General features: G+C 41.8%; 1 protein-coding gene across 5 annotated transcripts in view; it reads left to right on the top strand.

Moving 5' to 3' along the window:
* The window catches only part of trps1 (trichorhinophalangeal syndrome I), a 146951-nt gene that overhangs the window by 69530 nt on the left and 56165 nt on the right, over positions 1–21256 (top strand). For 3 of the 5 annotated variants that reach the window (XM_050034438.1, XM_050034439.1, XM_050034436.1), the window contains exons 5-9: positions 1766–2372; positions 2739–2953; positions 3422–3632; positions 4544–4781; positions 13037–13841. In XM_050034438.1, coding sequence (XP_049890395.1) covers positions 1766–2372; positions 2739–2953; positions 3422–3632; positions 4544–4781; positions 13037–13841 — 2076 coding nt within the window. The remainder of the gene's footprint in view (positions 1–1765; positions 2373–2738; positions 2954–3421; positions 3633–4543; positions 4782–13036; positions 13842–21256) is intronic. The other 2 variants (XM_050034441.1, XM_050034440.1) reach the window with 2 other exon arrangements.

Below are 21256 nucleotides of genomic sequence, written 5' to 3'. Positions count from 1 at the left end.
AATATTATTCTCCAAAAAGTACAAAGTGATGACCTGTTTAATTTGTAGAATATAAATAAAATTCAAAATACGACAAAAATTATACACCAATTTGATAACTATGGCTGAAATCAAAATGCATGCCTTTCCACAATTGCACCGTAAAAATCAAGAAAATGCCCTTATATGTAAAAATGATGAAGCCATACGTCTCTGCTCACTGAAAATACAGCCTACCAGTTGCATTTTGTTCTTGCCAAACCTCCATTACAAGACTGCCAACTGTCAGCATGAAACCACAGATCCGTAAAGAGACAAATCCATATTGTACAGTAGTAAGTCTCATGTCAGTATAAGACTTGCCAGGTTGCTTGCTCACCAATATAGCCAGAAGCACGCTATAATCTCTTACAGTCAAGGGGCTAACCTAATAAAAAACAGACAGGGTGTCGGGTTGCTCTCTCAGTAATGCAAGAATCCTGGCCTCATACATTGGATACTACAGTAGAGCCTGATAGATATGTTATTGGTCACTTAGTTAGAGTTTGAGCTGCCTTTTTTATTGTCTGCAGTCACACATAGAAAATGATGGATTCTGTTTGTTGTGAGCTTAAGTACTAAGAGCAGCTGAAGCATGAATTTCAATATTTGCAGCAGCACAGCTCTGTTTGAAGGCTCATGTCACGTGTCCCTTAAATATCTGCTGCATACGAATTAGAAATGACAATGATGAATGTTTTATTTGGTAAAAAAGGGAATGTCCAAGTCATGTTTCTAGGGCTGTTATCAACCAAAGAAAATATTGGTTGACTGAAATTCGACCTAATCTTCGACCAATTGACTGGAAAAAAATAATTCAGCATGTTATCTTCAGATGAACTAAATCGGCCACAGTGCACTGAGAGCGCCCTACCTAGTAGCATTTTGTGTCCACAAAGCATTTTTTTTCCTGTTACAGGGCTCGAAATTAACACACTAAGTCTGTGTTTAGGCAAGTTGAATGCCCTAAGTAAGATATAAATGCAATCTCCAGGGTGATATTATCTGAAAATAAACTGCACACTTGCGAGTCTTTCCCACCACTAAGCATTAAACAGGAGTGATGAGAAAAATCTGACATGATGGACACTACAGAGGATAACTCTGAGGTTGACCATACAACATAACATTACTAACCTTAAATATCTCTGTAATGCAGCATGCCGGAAAGTCTTAACTGTTTTTAGTCCAGAAGCTAACTTTAGCCATCCTGCTGCTCCAACGAGGGCTCTAGTGTGATGCTGTTCCTTTCAGAAGCTTTGTAATTCAGCCTTGAACTGTGGCGTTTTTTTAGGGACTTAGTAAAGTCTGAATTTTTATCCATTTTCCAATTCAAAATGAGAGTTAAAAAATGTTTAACTTTGGGTAAAACACTGCACCTGTCACTGTCACCAGCCATCTAATCAAAGTGGAGAGGGGGCAGGACAAACACAGGGAAAACCAACTGTTACAGAGGACAAATACAAGTGCTGATTAACAACAGCTGTCATTTTTCAGCTTGTAAAAAAAACTTGGGAAACACACGGCCCTATTGAAGTAACACCAGCAACTGACCAATAGAAATTTGGTCGGAAATGAGCATTACAACCAACGAACCTACCAGCCGAACAGAACTTCACAGCCCTGCGTCTTTACCTAACTTCACAAATGGCCTTTTAAGTTTGAATCACATGCAGGACTGTATGATAAACAGGGATTTAGTTTTAGTTCTGATGTTTTTAATCCTTTCTTTTCTGCTTGTCAACAGGTGACGCTGGGTGGCAAGCTCATTGGGATCGGACGCAAGACCTCTGATTGCCAGGGGAATACGAAATACTTCCGCTGCAAATTCTGCAACTTCACATACATGGGCAGTAACTCCTTAGAACTTGAACAACACTTCCTGTCCTCTCATCCAAATAAAGTCAAAACCCCGCCAAGCACGCCCCTGCTGGCCACCAATAACCTTGCAACGCACGACAACCAGGGCAAGGGGAGGAGTCAAATCTTAGATGGGGCGGAGAGAGTCGCAGTTAGAGCAGAAGACGATTCCTTGGTGGGGTACTCCATCCCAGTCAGGGCGTGTTCAGATTCATCAAGCTGGACGGGAGAGCCGGGACGAGATCCTGTGCAGACGTATTATTGGTGTAAATTCTGTAGCTGGAGCTGTGAGTGGTCAGGGGGCTCGGCGAAGCTTTTAGAGCACTATGAACAAAGACACCGAATGAGCACGGGAGGTACTATGAGCCCCAGCAACTCTAATCCTGGTGGGGCGGACAGAGAGAGAGGAGGGAGAAGAGAAGGAGGAGAAAGAGGCCACGTGTCATCCAAAAGCCGCAAAGATCTATCATCTAACCCATCTAGCACCAGCCAAGGTAATGAAGTAGGAGAAGCATGGTGAAATGTGGTTGTGGAGTGCTTTCCATGTTTTTCAGTAGAAGGTGGCTACTTTAATGGAGCACAAGATTAATGACCAAGTATAATAAAATTAAATAGCAGTCATGATTTTTACTTCTTCTAGTACTCTTATGCTCTTCCTTGAGACGGCGACACTCCTGGCTTTACTTATTTACTGTTAGAAGTGCTACAATACTGCTTGACCCCTTCTTTTTTATCGTTTATGGTGCTGTGATACTCCTTGACCCTCCTTGTCTGTTGAATTTCTAACATACTCTTGTTTTTCTGCTCCAAGACCCAATCTGTTTTATTTAACAGACCTTTGCTATGTTGTCTGCTCCTAGGAGACCCAAACAGCAGTGATTCAGAAGCAGTCGTGACCAGTTATAACTGCCAGTTGTGTGATTTCCGATACTCGATGGCCCACAGTGCAGATGTGATTGTAGTAGCACCGTTACTGCTGCACTACCAGCACAACCACTCCATCCACCGATGCTGCATTCAGCACTGCATGTACTGTCCACAGGGGCTCTGTCAGCCGCAGAAACACCTGGGGGAGGTGAGATTAATAAAATATTGAAATGTTTATTTGCTTGGTGTATTGGTGTTTGCCTCCCAATTAGATGGAGAATTGAGCTGTTTTGTAAGCACAAGGAAATAAAATGTAATATATGAACAAGTGTAAAGTTAATTGTTCCAATTTCCAGCCTAGTTAAAATTCCCTTGCTTCCCCCGATCCACCCACGCACACTCCCCACCCTCCTTTGTGCCAGCTGCCAAACGGTGCCGTTGCAGCTGTTAAAAATGCAAAAAAGGATGGTCAACAGCCAGAATTGGGGGTGGCATCATTCAGTTAATGATGCACACTCACACTGGTACCCTCTGATATCTCCTGCATTCACAGAGAACACAAGCACATCACAACAGAAGAAAACAAACTCTTAAAAGTCAGTTTTGTCAGTAATATCCACAGCATGCAAAGATCCATGCTGCTCTTCACCAAGCTCTGTCTGATTCCTCTCAATAGGTGTCTCACCCCTTCGCTTGTCGGAAGCCCAGCTGCCCTAAATGCTGTTCCAAGTTTCCTCCGTCTACCAAGCAGCAGGACACCGCCGGATCGAAACCTGCTACCGCCACCTCTCCCAGCATGACCCCTCCTAATCCTAGAGGTGACCCCGGTATGATTTCGGGATCAGCTTTTAACCCCTCTAACCCTGCCCATCCTGTTGTCGCACAAGGTATTCAGAGGCAGAATATTTTCAAGTTTTTATATCCCTGCGCTGGCAACGCTTCAAGGGTATTTTTTTAGATTTGGCACAAACATCCACTTGGACTCAAAGATTAATAGATTTGATTTTGAAGATTACTTTAACTTAACATCCATCCCACTCATGTGAAAGTAATATGTCAGGAATGCCTGGATGGAATTTGACTACCTGTGTGCAGTCTCTCACTCCATGTATTTTTTAAAGAACAATGTATTGACTCGTCCTTTTGTTTGCATTTGAAGTGAATATTAACATACCCATCTAGATATTAGAAAATGTTGCCGTTTAATTTTCATATCGTAATTAACATTTCAAGTAAAGTGGACGACACAATACCCTTCCTGTTATATGTTTTGAATGGTCATGGACATTTTATTATGTGTCCTTGGAAAGTCATTGAAACGTTTTGAAACTTTATCCATGAAAATGTGTGTGGGAACAATGAATCGGACTGATTCGATTTTGGTGGTCAAGATCAAGGTCACTGTGACCTCATAACTCAGAATTCATATGCTAATTATGACAAAATCTTACACGAATGTTTAACAGGATGAAATGATTAAGTGATGACATTATATATCCAAAAGGTCAAAGATCTCTCCCTGGATAACAACCAGGACAGAGGGCACCATGTGACGAAGCTCTCTATCAGTCCTCTGTAAAAATAGTCTCTAAGTAAAGACAGCATGTTTCTCGCTGGAAATGATTCACTGAAATCATACACATCAATACATACACTCAAAATTCCTTTAAGTCTCTAATACAGATACTACATGAGTCTGGACAGACATGGATGTTAACTGCAACTTGACTGTCAGTACATTCACCATAGTCCTTTCTTTGTTTCTTGCCCCTGATATGTCCTGTTTTTCTGATCCTAGGCGTCACCCACTTGTGTGACCAGTGTGCATTTGCCACCACCGACATCGATGTGTTGCTCCAGCACTACGAAAGCTGCCACACCCTGATCAACCTAAAGGGGGCGCCGCCACATGTCAAGGCTGAGGAAGAGGTCGGAGGTGACAAGGAAGGGGGGAGAGGAGGAGGAGAGAGGGAGTACTCTTGTACAAAGTGTCACTTCATCACAGAAGTGGAAGAAGAGATTTTTAGACACTACAGGTAAGAGTACAATGGGATAAGATAGGGTTGATTCTTAGACATGAATGGGTATAAAAAAGCTTTGAGATACCAACAACAACATTACAGTTTTCATATAACATTCAGAAAAAGTCAGAAGTAAAACATAGATATAATATCAAGGGATGTGTTGGTGTTTTTTTTAGAGGACTAGAAAAATGTTTTTTTATTGAGTTTGCCACCAACTGGTGATTCTGTGTAATTTATTCACTGGGTGACTGAATGTGACATGTGATTGCATGTTATTCAAAGAGTCAATATTCCATTTAGAGGCTGACTAAATGTTCCCGTAACTGGATGACTGAGAATAAAAAAAAAAAATCTTTTCCAAGTCAGGGAAGATGATCAAACATTGCTCATGCTGGGATTCAGAGCCCTGTAATTCTCTTTTTTACACCCAATTACCCAGAACATGTTGACTGAGCATACTCATTTTCAGCAACAACCCATTAAAAAAAAATCATGCACTTAGCAGTCTCAAAGATATCATTTCGACATTCACACCTGGAAGCAATTCAGACCTGATAGATACACACAGATTTGTTGTCTTTTATGTGCTATCACATACTGAGTATCACCATACTGTGATGCGCTCCACTTCAAAGAGTCAAAAATCCAGCAATACTTGTAAGTGTAGATGCTTTGAGGCTATTTCCATTTTCCGGATACATATAAGCTCAGTTTCTGTTTACAGTTTCTCAGTCCCATCACTCATTTCCCCCCATTTCAGTCTGTGATTTATGACATCGCCTGTTGTCAGGGCGAGATTCGTATACATTTCAAATACTGGCAGTTTGAAACTGATCAGGAGATGTGAGTGTGCTCTTACACTATAAAATCAGCGCCAGGTCTTCTTACCTGCTGAGTTATCGAGGACTTAATCTGATCTTGGAATCAACTCTGCCATATGAAACTGTGAGAATCTGGTTTTGTTCCTTTAGAAGGGATTTAAACACTCCAGCCTCTCTATCACTACCTTTTCAAATGATTGCTGTCCCCTAACTCTACTACGCTGCTTTAAGTACACTCCTATATGTTGACATATTTTGAGTTTACTACAAGTACAAGGCCTATAAAAGAGTACTCTATTGACTTAGCATTGCAACTTTGAACTTCTGTGAAAATAACTCTGACTATATTCTGAAAGAAGTACATGACACAGATAAAAAAATCATGTTCGTCCATTTCTCCTTTTTGCCTCTAATGGCATTTGCTAGAATCTACAACAGCACGCCAGAAACAGAGTGGAGTAGTCCTGTCAATCACTGTTTGTGAACCGCACTCAAACTCATATATGAGTGAAGATTCAGTTACTGCATTGCCTATTTCTTGCCTCAAATGAGAAAGTTTGTGACCCAGACACCATGTTGGAAATGCCGACCGAAAAGAGGCCCAAAATATCAAGCACCACCCATGGGACGGACCAGCTTTATTAATTAATAAAGTATATTAAAAAAAAAAAATATATATATATATATATATATATATATAATATATATATATATATATATATATATATATATTGCAACAGCAGTAGCTGCTGTGTACCAAAAAGCTATGATAACATTGATGAAACCATGTCATCTGATACTTCATAGAGTATTCATTCAGGCTCCTACACAGACATACTTGTGACAAACCCCCTCCTCGCCATGCTGGCTGTGTTTACAATGTAGGACTGTTGGGGCGGGTGTAAATCAAAACAAACCAATCACGTCTTGTCTTTTGACAACCTCACACACCTCATCCTTCTCGCAACACTGCGTCACTAACAGCTGTTAGCGACCAGTGCCACTAACAGCGCTAACAGCGGCTAACAGCTGTTAGCCACTGTTAGCTGTGATTCTCCTTCAGCAGCTCTCTCCACCTGGGAAAGGCTATCCCGATGTTGACCCTCGTTTTTTGAAATCGCTAGTCATGTTGCCTTTTTGCCTTTTTTCAAATGCACCGGCACTTGTGCCTAGCCTGCTTGCTGCTGCTTTTCGTCACTCTACCTGCAGGGAGAAACCAGAAACCGACAAGTGAAAACGCGAAAGGCGATTCCGTATTTCTCAAGTATGTTACCAGCAACAACTCTGACGCTGAAATCGTGAATGACAGTTTTCTTTTTTTTTTTTTTTTTTCAAAAAAAGCGTCAAAATCAATGCAGCAGAACCAGAGATATAGTTTCTTATTCTGCACATTCCTCCTTGTCAAAACCTGTCACATATATATCACACAATGCAACTTGCCCAGCTACATTTCAGTCAGAGTTTAGGGTGTGTTATTCTAGTAGCGGCAAATGTAGCCTCAAGCCGCTAGCCTCAAGCAGAGTAGAGAATTCGGCTACAGAGGCCAGATTTATTTTATTTTTTCTCAAATTTGCATCTCAACTGATGCAGTTTGATTTCACTTATCTTCCTCTGGAGTCACAAAATGCTGTATACAATTTGTTAGCATAAGCTGTAGTACTCCCTAGACTTGTAAACAGACTTTGATGTGTGAAATCATCCTATATTTATGATTACTATGAGTACTTTTACTGACTGTCCTTCCTGGAACAGCTTTTTTCCAAGAGACTTGTCTGTCAGTGTAAAGCCAAAGACTTGCGGATTGGTTGTAAGTTTACTTTTTTTATTTTCATACGATGCTTGACAGTAAAATGTTGTTGTTTGTTGCTTGCACAGATGTTTGTGCACTGAATGTGTATACCTGCTAAATAAGTCATAAGCTCAGTTCCACAGACCTTTAAAAGCCTGGAGAGGTCAGACTAGACTCACCAGCCAATTTGTTGCCCACACAAACACACACATACACACATATGCTTGTTCGCTGGGTTTTCAGTGACAGAGCCAGCAAATGATAGAGAAAGCTATAAGTCAGGGCGGGAAAGAGAGAGAGAGGTGGTGTGGGAAAGTTGGTGCTGAAGACAAACTGCGAGACTGAGGGAGAACTGAAGATTGTGTGAAATCTTTTTGTGTATGCAAGTATTGATCTAGATTGCAGATTTGGATTGCTTCTTGATATATGCTCGCAAACAAAGTCACATACACAAGTTACTCTTTCTTGTTTTCTTGCACACAAATGCAGAAAATTACAGTCTGACGGAGCCATCTTAGCAAGATTTCTGTTGTGAATCAATAAAAGATTTAAAAGTTTGATTCATTTTAGGGTGAGGGCAGAGAGAAGGAGAGGGAGAAATCGAGAAAGAAGGGAAGGAGTTACAGACAGAAGGAGAAGTAAAAAGTTTGAAAAAGTCAAGCATTGGATTGTACGAAGGAAGGAGAGTGAAAGACAAAGAAACAGGGGGAAAGTGAGGGAAAGTGGAGAGAAGAGGGAGAGAGGGTGACAAGGGAGAGGGAGAGTGAGAGCGTGTGGAGGGGATTTAACAGTCCACTCACGTCCCTAACAAAATCTAAGCCCTGAATCTCGGAGCTCAAATCAAATAAAACTGAAATAAAGCCAGAAAGTTTCACACCGCCACTAAAAGCAACCAAACCTTAAAGGAATCCAAGGCCAAGTTTTAGAAAACAAAATTCAGGATTTAATTATAGGGTGCTCAGAACAAAGGGCCGCGGTGTTGTTGGGGGGATAGCAGCTGAAACAAACTAATCAATCTCCCTTACAGCTTCTACAGCCAAACACTCTCACTGAGGTCCTGACATCTGTAAGGTACAGACATAGACTAACACCTTCAAAACTTGCGTCTTTGTTGCAGTAGCCAAGAATGTGCAGTATGTAATTTATATCCTGTGTCCTTGTATTAATTGTTCATTTACCAAATATGTACGTCTTTTCTCTTCCTGTTGTGTTTTTGATGACTTGACTTTGATGAGGTGAAGAATGTATGTGCAAAGCCAACAGTCCTCTCCAGCTCCATATTGTGCTAAACTCTAAGCCCGCCCACTTTTTAGAGGTCTAATCAATTTTAATCCCCTCTTTTAACTGTACACCGCTCAAATATTCAGTTTCACAGGGAAATACGTCACAGTACAGAAGCTAAAGACGCTCTAACTTCTGTTTCACAGGGACTTTAAAGTGGAACCACCTTAATTTAAAATTCCAATATTGTTTCCATGGCCCATGAAAGTTCAGTCTACTCAAAGCCAGTGTCTCAAACTGGTCATGTCATCAAGTATAAAGTCTGGAGCTGCTCCGTGAATTTGGAAAGATGTTGTAGATGACACTGATAGCACACTGGGGAATGTTCTGAGTATATGGGCACATTACTAGTATATGGATACAGCTCCAGACTTTTTACTGGACGCTGTCATACATTTGAGTGTTAGCACTCTAGTTATGGATTTGGGAGAGAGCTCTTCATGTCTACTAATATTTTTGGACTGTCTTAGACCACAGGAATAACATGTAGGGAGTAGTTCCACTTTAAGCTATTTATACTCAAGGTGTTTGGGCTTTAAAATAAGTTGCAAAATGAGTGTCTTGTTTAGGCACAAACAATATGAAGCTTGTTGTCAAACTGTTGGTATTGCAGAAATACTGCCATGTAATCATTAGCACATGGTGAGTATACACCTATCAGCCAAAACATTAAAACCACTGACAGGTGAAGTGAATAACTTTGATTATTTTGTTCCAGTGCATTGTTCTGCTGGGAAACCTTTGGTTCTGGCATTCATGTGGATACCACCTGACATGTTCCACCCACTCAAACACCGTTGCAGACCAAGTACCCCCCCTCATGGCAACAGTGCTCCCCAATGGCAGTGACCCCCCAGCAGGATAATGCACCATGCCACACTACAGAAACTGTTTAGAAATGGCCTGTGGATAAAAAGCTCAAGGTGTCGACCTGGCTTCTAAATTTCCCTGGTCCCAATCTGCTCAAGGATTCTTGTGATTGTTGGTACCCCAGATGTACCCCTAGTCCAAGGTTGCTCAGGTATGGCCCAAGGAATGTGTCAAAGACCTCAAAGTGTCAACCTGGCCTCCAAATTCCCCAGATCCCAATCTGAATGAGCATCTGTGGCACGTGCCATTAACCCACCTCACCACTCACTGGACTAAATGGATCTGTTGCCAGCGCACTGGTGCCGGACACTGCAGGACACTCCCAGAGACCATTTGTCCATGCCTCGACAGGTCAGAGCCAAGTCCAATCCAAGGAGGCTCCACCTTGGATTAAGGGTACATCTGGGGTACCAGCACATCACAAGAATCCTTGAGCAGATTGGGACCTGGGAAATTTTAGAAGCCAGGTCGACACCTTGAGCTTTTTGCCATGCTCCACAGGCCATTTCTAAACAGTTTTTGTAGCGTGGCATGCTGCTTTTTTTCTGCCAGGGGGCCACTGCCATTGGGGAGTGCTGTTGCCATGAGGGGGGGTACTTGGTCGGCAACAGTGTTTGAGTGGGTGGAACATGTCAGGTGGTATCCACATGAATGCCAGAACCAAAGGTTTCCCAGCAGAACAATGCATTGGAACAAAATAATCAAAGTTATTCACTTCACCTGTCAGTGGTTTTAATGTTTTGGCTGATTGGTGTATGTGTGTGTGTCTTTAGACTTGTTATGGCAGGTGTGTGTTGACCCCAGAGGATGTGGGGGTTGTGGCCCTAAACACAGACTGGTTATTTAAGAGACTTAGTGCATGAATCTAAGGTGCACATAAGGTGGCACAAAAGCGTGGGATGTGCCGGCTATTTGCTTTCATATCAAACGCCTTTAAGTTGGCTTTCTTGGGACCAGTCTCAAATTAAAAGTCTCTGAGACACACCAGGGAAGCCAACGAAACTTGAAACTCTGTATTTAATTATATTAACAAGTTAAATATGTACGTAGTCCAATGCTGCAAGAGTAGACCTTTAGAGAGAATTTCATACTCGACACCGCCATCGGCATTACATTACAAACTTCACATGTTGCCATGAGAGATATTAATGAAGACTTTGCCGTGTCGAGTGTTACATATTTCTTATGCAGATGCTTTCTTGGACACATTATTCTTCTGCTAATTAGTTTACTTTCTCAACACATCTGTTAAAATGCCACATGTCTCCCTGTCGCTTTACAAGTAAATACCTCTAAGGGCAAAATTATGAATCCCATTGAACTCCTTTTACTTCTGTGACGCCAGTTTGCCATTCTCAAAGAAATAACTTAGTGAAAAAAAGGGTCTTACAAGCAAAATATTGTTTACAAAGAATTTTAAAAAATCATTCAACCTGCTTTAATTTTTTATTGCTTTAATAATAAATGTAATGTCCTCTTTCTTATTTGCCATAGGAAAATGTAATTCAGTGTATGTGAGACAAATGTAGCTGTTGACAGTGTTCAGAGCAAAGTTGGATTAGATCAGTACATGTGTAGAATGAATGATATAAACTCCATTCATCATGACTCTGTGTGTTTGTAAAAGAGTCTAAGAGCGAGAAACAGTGACGGAGCAAGTAAGTGAATAAATGAGTCAGTAAGTGCACCAGTGCGTGTGTGCATGTGTGCATGTGGTGATGACAAACAGAGAGGCCACTGTGTCTTTGTTCAGCATCTGGAGATATTTAAGTCTACTAGGTACAAGGTGTACTTTACTCACACACACATTTTCACAAATTTCGACAAATACCTAGACTAGCTTGATCTGATCAAGATGCTGTTTAAAGCCACAGCTTGAATCTGTCATTACCCAGGGAGTTTATTTTCTTCAGCAATTAATGAAGAGCAATGGATAGACGAAGACAGATAATATATACAGGGAAAGAGTGAGGGAGATGGAGAAGAGACACAAATCTGCACTGCTTTTATTTTATTTTGTTTGGACCTACATATCAGTACAGTTTCACTTCAATCATTCAAAGAACGTGTCACAAAAACAATGGCTTACAAATTACCAAGATAGTGCAGATGTATTGAGAATTGTTTTGGTAGGTTCCCAAGAAAAATCCACATGTATGAGAGGCAAGAACAGATGACAGTTTGATAGCCCTTAGATGTTTGCATTGAAATCTTTCACATGATTATATTCCACTGTCATAAGACACTCCCGTTGCAGTGTGGCAGTAATGAGAAGTCACTGGTGGGGAAACACTCAAGCGAAAACAACAGCGGCATCGAGCAAATTGCTGCTTTAGGATGAGATGTGAGTGAAATAGGTGGAAAAATGTTCATCCTATTCTTGAGTCAAAGTTACACACCTGACTTATTCGCCGAATATTGCATCGAATCAATTCCTACTTCTCACGCATGGCAGGTCTTCTTTGAAATAATTAAGAAGGACAGGTCTGAATTATTATCCTGTTATTTGTTTTTCAAGAGGAAAGGTGTGATAAACCATTAATGTTCACAGCTCAATCAAACAATTGAGCAGTCAAATAATTAGATTGTCTCAACACAGACAAACAGATGCCGTTTTATTGTTCTATTTAACATATATTAACATATTCATCTGGGTATATTCTGACAGCTTCTAGTTAATATTCCTATATCTCTAAATATAAAGCAGCTGCCCATAATGGGCCCACCAAAAGCCACCGCAAACAGGAGTCCAAGTTTTTGGTATAGATGGTTGATTGATTTTGCTCGCTGGCCCGCACAAGAAGCATCTAAACTGTTTTCGGAGCCAGGAAAAACCCTGATGTTGTGTATGTATATATTGCTGGTCAGTCAGGGCCGTGCCAACAGGAAATGAAGGTGGTTTGTTGATGGGTGATTCATTTCTTGTCATTCAGATTCATTTACATTCCTCGCAGTTTTGTCCTAATTCGTGGTGATTTAGTGGAACACTGAGTCACTTTTTGGCCACGGGCTCAGTGAAACTCTACCTGAGTGGTTGGAGGAAGTTGGGCTGGGACAAATGCACTTTAAATGCAATTAAGTCGATTCAGGGAGTGGATTTTCTTCTAAATGTGATCAGTGACAGTTCTTCTTTGGATATCTGTCATATACGAGCCCATTGAAAGCTATTGGAAATGAATGTATTTCACATTTTGGATTTAGAGAAAGAAAAACAAAAGCATGTGCTTAAATCTGAATTATTTGGTTCAGTCTCATTATTGTTAGTATTCTGACTTGAGTGTGATTCACTGTCACATTAAACATAACCTGTAATGGCAAAAACTGTTCAAGAGGTCTTGTTAACGTTATTGTCCTGACATTAATTGACAAACCGAAGAAAACACCATTTATGTCGCAATCTAACCGGTGTGAGTGTAGAGCTGATTCAAAATTAAGTTTCATTAATTCTATTCCAAGTTAATATTTATTTGCAGATAATTCACTCACTGCTGTTTCTCTCTCTGCAGGCGTGTCCATGCGTGCTGCCGTTGTCGACGATGCGACTTCACGGCTCCTGATTCGTCGGCCCTCCTGGACCATTTTAACTCGGCCCACTGTCACGACTCCTCTCCCTCATTAAGCTCACTGACAACGAACTCCTTACCCACCTCAGTGACACCTTCGTTAACACTCTCAGCCAATGGCTGCTCAGCTCCCTCCACCTTAGCCATTAAAGAAGAAAGCAAGGGGGATCTTCGCCTCCTCTATTCCCTTGCACCGCCTGAGGGACGGTTGGCAGAAGGAGGCAGAGAAGAGGCAGGAGGGGTGGTAAAAAGTGAGGGAGGTGAGGAGAAAGAAAGAGAGCGGGAGAAAGGCTGGGTGCTTGGGGAGACGAGAGGACTAGGAGAAAGAGGAGGCGAGCAGGCACACGGTTTACTCTGGGTGCCCAAGGAGCGAATGGGGCCTGACAGAGGAGTAGAAAGAGGCGCAGGAGGTGGGAGCCCCTCTCTTTTCTCCTCCCCCCTCTCGCTGTCATTTGTTTCAGCCAACCATGAGGCCTCGCAGCAGAAAAGAGGCGTAGCTTCACCAAGCATGGTTTACCTGGGAGACACCAAGTCGTTTATGGGAGATACCAAGTCATATTTGGGAGATGCCAAGCTGTACGGAGGAGGGAGGCCAGGAGGAGCCACTGCAGGTGGAGCTGGAGGCGGAGGTGTAGCAGAGAAACGGAGCCAGATGCCTCAACAGTACACAGGAGGAGGAGGGAGTGGAGGTGGAGGAGGACAGGAGAAAGGAGGAGCCGCGAAAGAGGAGTCCCAATCCCTATTACGGGTAAGGTGGAACACCCTCCTCCTCCTCTCGATCTTAATATCCCTGTTTCACATTCACCTCCTTCTCTCATTCAGCCTAATCTTTCCCCTTTGTCTCATTTACACCCTGATTCTAGCTTTTAGCTCTGACTCTGAATAAAGGTCTTTGTAGCTAGCCAGATCCTACCTGCTGAGGGCATTAGTTGTCAAAGTGCTTCTATTAATACGCCTTCATCTTCGTTTCCTTTGAATCAGATGTGAGGATTAGACCTCATGCAGAGAGCAGCCACAATGAGATCTGTAATTCTTCCGTCATATTTAGAGTACTTATGCAGATTGAAGTTGGCTAGCAAAGTGTGTACGAGCGTCCCAGCATGCCCGTGAGTGTTCATATCTCTGCGAGCTGTTGTCCATGTGCGTATGATTCCATGACATAATTTCCTTTCCGAAAAGTTGGGTTCATCTTTTTTTAAATTAGATTTTAACTCACAACAGTGAGAAACTTGCAGGTTGCTACAGCAACGGGGTGGCAAACTGACAGTTCCCATGGTTACCCCCCCCGTCAGTCAGTTCCCTCATCCTACTTTGCAGCCCACAATGCATTTCACTTCACAGTGATGTCATGGGCTGGTAGGAACAGACTGTGGTTTGCCAGCGCCGCAAAGCTTATTGGCTATGATCACATTAGATCAGAATAGACTGTACTTTGTGTGTGTGTGTGTGTGTGTGTGTGTGTCTCAGGGCACTGACATGGGTCTCTGTAAGTAGTAGTATTAAGTGTGAGAGTTGTGTTGGTGGTGTGTGAGTATGCACGTATCAGTGTGAGTTGAGTGTATGGCTCCTTTGTACAAGTTGTTGGTCTGGTGCATGCGTGTACACTGTGTCTGCGTGTGTGTGTGTGAGGTGTTGGCAGTAACTTGGCAGACTGGGCTGGGTGGGGCAGCAAGAGGTTTACTCATTATCGTGGGTGGGGCAGTGTGTGTCTGTGAGAGCGAGTGAGACCGAGAGAGAGGGAGAGACTGCATGCGTGAGAGAGAAAGGGAGGAAAATTGAGATGAAGAGACAAAGATAGGGAGAGTCAGATGGAGATAAAAGTACGTAGCAAAAAAAGTTAACCCCTTAACACACAGCATTCGTCTGTGTTCCCCTGAAACGAACGAGTCATAGCGTGGGCGCGGGCTCCTGAGGAGTTGGTAGACGTTTTATTCGTTTTGGATGGAGCCAGGTTAGCTGTTTCCAACTGCTTTCAGTCTTTATGATAAGCTAAGCTAACAATGTCCTGACTCTAGCTCTGTACTTAGTGTACAGACATGAGGTTGACATAGATCTTCTCACTTAACTCCTGGAAAGAAGCAAAAGAACATATCTCAATGAGTGCACTTTTTGGGGTTTGAATGACATGTTTATGAGCCTTATCCTGGTTATGATCATATCCAGGATATGGTGTTTACGTGAGCACAGAGAAATTGGGTTTGGCATATTTTCTGTATCCACGAAAAATACTCCCAACCTGGTTGCTGATTACTGCAGTCTATTTGCGCAGGCACCTATAATGTGTACGAAGACAAACTGGCAATGGGAGATGAGAGCGACAGGATATATTAACACGTGGCAACTTTGCTGTGCTCCACACTGGTGCCAGACTCTTACTGTCACTACGACCACATCGGACAGGGGAGCAGAGGATGAAAAGGCAAAACTCAATTTGTTGGTCGCTCCCGAAGTGAGACACTTTTGCCGCCGCCATTGTTTGTGTTTCCGTTCCGTCACTTGGCTAAAGCCGCAGGTAGTCGGCCGTGCTCAATGACCGGAGTAAGGTTAATACATGCAACATTATCCTGGTTTCTTTTGGAGTACGCCAGGTAACATATTCGATTTTCTCATAACCGAGATAAGGTGTTTACATGCTCAAACACACAAGCTAGATACCACAAGAGCTCGATCATAAACAGGTTATTCATGACTATGTAAACACAGTATCCTATCCATTCTGCACCAGCTTGTTCCACACTCTTCAATGATGTCATGACATTTAACCTAAGGGAAATGGTCAAACCCAAGAATCAATGCTTTTAATGGCTGCACCATTTAAAAAAAATGGGAATGGTTACACTTAGCCCGAACGCAGATGGAAGTATTTAGTATCTTTGGAAACTTTGGTGTCTCCACTAAAGTTAAAAATACAGTTCTGTCAGTTTAAGCAATGTTTGGCTGCACATTATGAGTTTGTAATTATTGATCCATCATTGGGTCAGTTCAGGTTGATGCTCAAATTATACTTTCCATGTCCGCCAGGGTCTTTGTGGACTCTGTGTGTTGACTGCCTACTGAGACACCCAATGTAGTATAAACCACATCCCAATGTTGTATAAAACCACTTCCACTGTCCATGACTCCTATTTTTTTTTTTTTTTTTTTTTTGGAGTAATTCAGAGCCTTAAGGAGTGAATGTGTTGAGTGAGAGAGAGAAAGAAAAGACAGCCAGTGAGTGTGTGAAGGTGAGAAGAAGAAAGCGGAAGAGTGCAAGGGAAGAGACAAACAATTTAACAATTTATTAGAGGGGATGCTGAACATGACTTATTACTTTAATAGCTTCATAATATATGGCCCCTGCTACCATCGTTCTCCCTCTCCCTCCTCTCACTACACAATATTTATTCTCAGTTTCCATGGCATGCACTGACACGTCAAACACACACACACGAATATACCACACACACACAAACGCACGCAGGCAGGCAGGCTGAGGTTGACTCATCACTGGGCAGGGTAAGGGAGGGGCACTAATGCAAAGGATCATCTGAAATAGCTTAGCACACACAGATATTGACGCTTAAGGACACGCACACACACACACAGATATTGACGCTTAAGGACACGCACACACACACACACGTTTAGTTCAATTTAAATGCGGCCTGTGACGCAACAGGGCAGAGACTGAATTATAAAAGGTGAATCCACCCAAAATACAAATCGACTCTTTGTATATGGCAAGTGAAGAGAAGTGAGAGAGAAGGTGGGAGGGCTTAAGGAAGAGCAATGGTGGAAGGAAGCAGGGAGTGGGTTAGTAGGGAGGAAGCGAGGGATTAAAAAGAGACAAAAGTAGAAACAAATAGCCAAAGTCTTATTTCATCCAAACACTTGTGTGTGTATGTGTGTGTGTGTGTTTTCTTTATGTGCCTGTGTGTGTGGTTCTGCACAGTTTCGAGTCTCCCGCATCCTCACTTGTGCTTTCTATTCTCCTCTGCATCGATCCGTCTCTCCCCTTTTTCATCTCATTCTTTTTCTTTCATTTCCCTTCTTTTCCTCAAAGGACAACTCACCTGATACACAGGGATCGATACATACACACCTAAGCTTTCAGGCGTACACGCACACATACACCCACAGAGTTTTTAGTATTCTGGTTCGGGAGGCCTTTTGCTTTGTAGAGAGAATATTTTCATTTGAAAGGCCTGATCTATAATTGCTGCACAGTGTTACCTTGTTGAGACATTGCCGCACTGTAGGCTTTGTTTTCATAGTGATTTATCACCTCGAAGACATTTTCTCAGGCTGAAATGTTGTTTTCTGACGTTGTGACTGACTTTATGAGCAGTGCTGAGTAGAGTGTAATTACTTCCATAACAAATGACTCAAGTGATGTGAAAATTACCATTTGAGAAACCTACTTAAGTAAAAAAAAAAAAGGTTCATAAATTACTGAGTACAAGTTACTTAACATTTTAAGTTCAGTTTAAAGTTCCAGTTTAGCAATTGTACAACCCCAACCCCTTTCAGTAAGGATTAATGACTCTAAAAGCCCAACCAACCACTTGCTACTAGATGAGTTAATGTTGTTATTATAATATCAATGATAGCACATGAAAAACTAGTAGTAGTGGTAGCTAAAGTTAGTTCGGAAACTACATTTTCAACCCCGGTATGGGCAACTTACTTCAGTGTGTTGCGGAGTTTAAAAGTGGAGACCTTAGTGTTTTTCTGGAGGCATAGCAAGCACTTTATTATGTAACTGTTTCCTTTTTAGATTTGGTTTAAAAGTGTAGCTAGACGTGGCCAGGGATTATCGCTGGAAGCTGCCTGTTGTTCTGAGTTTTGCTCTGGCATTTTGGCATCTGCAGTAGAGGTGCTCCACTCTCACTCAATCCCTGCATTTACCAAGTTGTAACAAAGGCAGAAATGGCAAATGAAGCAAAGTAAAAAGTGGATTAGTGGCTCAAAAGTACACCGGAGTAAAGAGCAAAGTACAGGCAAAAATGGAAAGCGTGTGAGGTTTGGAGATGAAATTAAAGTAAAAGCTTGGTTAATGTTTTAGTTTATAAATGGAATGAGACAGACTTTGAGTAATGGTGGTTTTTCGAGTTAAGTAGGGCTGAGAAAGGTCCGCCTCTGAGCCAAACATATGTGAACACATGTGAATCTACCCAAACATATGTGAATCGACCCAAAACTTGGATCATCTAATAAATTCCAGACCGTGTTTTCAAAGGGAATTCCACCTCAAGGACGGCAGAGGGGAGCAGATAAATGGACGCACGCAGGGAGAGGAAGAAATTGTGGATGTGACCTTACAAACACAAAATAATTGTGTTCATCTTATGTGGTCATAATGGAATACTGAAATGTGAACCTTCGGGGTTTTAAAAGTCCCATGCGTGACATTCAATTCCATTTGAGTGGAGAGACAGACAGAGAAAATAGAGAGACGCACCAAGAGAGATAAACGGGAATGTGTGCTTTCAGCAGATCAGAGAAGAGTTTCATTAAAGTTTCTTTCGTTTACATTTCTGCCCGACGGAGCTAATTATGTTTAAAAGACACACACACACACACACACACGCAGCTGTATTTCCATAAAGTTCTCATTACTTTGCTTTCTATTTCCCCTCTTCCCTCTTTCCCGGCGTAAATTCATGCGTGTCAGCGTACATGTGCATCTTTGCGGCTGTGTGCGCTTTCCACTGCTTGTGTACTTAATTACGTGCGATGTGTCGGAATTTGCATTCTCTGAGTGTGTGCGTGATTGTGTGTGTGTGTGTGTGTGTTTTGTAAGGAAATTAAAGCATGAATTGAACTTATTTTCCATGCTGATAATTTAACATCACTTTATATCCGCCACAGGAAATTATGGAGCTTATGCTCAAGTCTGTGTGTGTGTGTGTGCGTGTGTGTGTGTGTGTGTGTGTGTGTGTGTGTGTGTGTGTGTGTACTGCATAGTACAGTGTTTTTGTGCTTAATGCTTTTTTTAAAGACAAAAAAAGGAAGAAAAACTTTGGTGATTTAACTTATAAATTGTGTTCTTTACTGAACTGCTATGTTATCTGAATATTGTCTATTTCCTGGACCTTTTTGTCGCATATTTTGCACTGTCATGATAAACTCTTACATCCAACCACATTAAATTGCCATTAATGTGTAATTGTGCTCCGTACAGTTTCTCCTGTCAGTCTTATAAATAGACTGTTGTTACTTTTTCATGTAAGGTCCCTTGAGTCTAGAAAAATGCTCTAAAATACTAATTACGTGATAAGATCATTTGTTTTAGAGTTTGGCAAAGTTGCTCATGTGGTACAAAAGAACTGATAAACTCTGACTGGCAGAAAATATCACAGATATATTGCCGTTGCGCAAGTCAACCTATACATACCTAAAACCTGCATTACGTAAATGCCAAAAATAGGTTTGAAGTAGTTTTTAAGGTGTAAAAGCACTCTGACAAGTTTATTTTTCAACTTTAAAAAAACACACAGATCATATCTTGCTGACAAAAAACACAACAAAATTAAGGTATCCTGATCAGAAATATATTGATATTAGACTGATCTTAAAAGACAATTTCATAATGCTAGCAGAACACAACAGTGCATATCTAGTCTTTGACTTTGGTTGCTTCATTTTTCTCAAAGTCTTGATGACTGATTGTCATTTTAGGTGGCCAGAGTATGATTGAGGGACACACAGAAAAAGTGCAGACATTAAACAAAATGTCTTTCCATCTCACCTCCATGTCAAACTGTTGAGTTGTCCTCTGGAATTGCTAACTTCAGCCAACAGCACTAGCATTGTAAACTCCACCGTAAACGTCATCCATTGGTTTGGGGACTCCTATTTTGAAGCCTTGAGTTTGGCATCACAGCAGTCACCACCTTGGTCTTTTGTAGCCAGAGTAGATCATATTTGGAGGAGAGACAGCAAGGATTGAATCTAACTGAGAGCCTGAAGACACTATCTGCAGACAGCCTGTCATTTAAAGCAGCTCTGCCCTTAATTATGCATAACTTTAAGGCTTCATAAAATGTAAATTCATGAGTAATGTAAAAATGCACCCCCTGTACAGTTGTCGCGAAGGGGAACGTTCTCTATAGAGACCAAAAGCATGTTTGTACCAGGCTGTAAACATGTTTATTTCCACTGTAAAGTTCGGCATTTTTAACATGGGTCTATGGAGATTTACTTATTGATTACATGGAAGCATGTGATGTTCAGGGGCCACTCAAAATGTTTCTGAGGGCCGCCACTGGCCTGCGGGCTGCACTTTGAGAAACTGTGCTATATATATATATATACAGTCACTTATGGAAAACGTGAAAAGTGCTGTCTTTAGTCTTTCTAAGTGCAGTGTGTGTGTGTGTGTGTGTGTGTGTGGGCGTCGGAAAAAGGGAAGACACACTGATATTCACCAAACTGCTCTCCCTCTCTCTTGACACACACACACACAGTCAGACAGAGTTGTCTGTTCTGGACTGTTCAGTTTGTTTGTGTAGCAGTCACATTTCCCATCAGGACACAGACTCAAATAAACACAGCCATGCTGGAAAGAAAAAAAAGTGTGTGTCTGTGTCTGTGTGTGTGTGTGTGTGTGTGTGTGGTAGCCCATGTGTGTGTGTGCAGTAATGTGAATGTGTAAAACATTCAGGCTGTGTTTAGTGTAACAGAAACATAATCAGACACCCTGTTTGCTGTAATTTCGACCCGTTTGTGTGTTTGTGTTTGTCTGTGGAGATGCTGGTGGACGAGCTTGTGTATGTGCATGCGCGTGTTACGTGTGTATCTGCTCGATAGGAGTGTGCGTGTGTCACAGTTATGACCCGTGTGTGGCTTTACGCTGTGTGACAGTCCACAGCGGTCTCATTGTCTGCTAGGAATATTATATTTGGCTTGCAAAACAAATTACACCATTTCCACCACGTTTAGACCCATTTTGGCTAATCCACACATGCCACGCTTACCCACACATATTACGGCTGACAACATGTGTAGTGAGAAGGTGACAGCTTGGCATTTTTGGCTCACACTAATCAAGAATTAGCGTATTTCCTTGACTATATCTTGGCTCATGGTTTGGATGTTAATCCTCTTTTCAAGTGTGCTTTGAATTGTCTGATTGACTGATTCCGACTCGGGTTAGAAAAAACATAAAAGTCAAGTGTTCCT

This window comes from Epinephelus moara, chromosome 22 (genome assembly GCF_006386435.1).
Source record: "Epinephelus moara isolate mb chromosome 22, YSFRI_EMoa_1.0, whole genome shotgun sequence".
Taxonomy (NCBI): Eukaryota; Metazoa; Chordata; class Actinopteri; order Perciformes; family Serranidae; genus Epinephelus; species Epinephelus moara.
The sequence above is the reverse complement of the archived record's forward strand: the minus strand, read 5'-3'. Positions and strand labels throughout refer to the sequence as shown.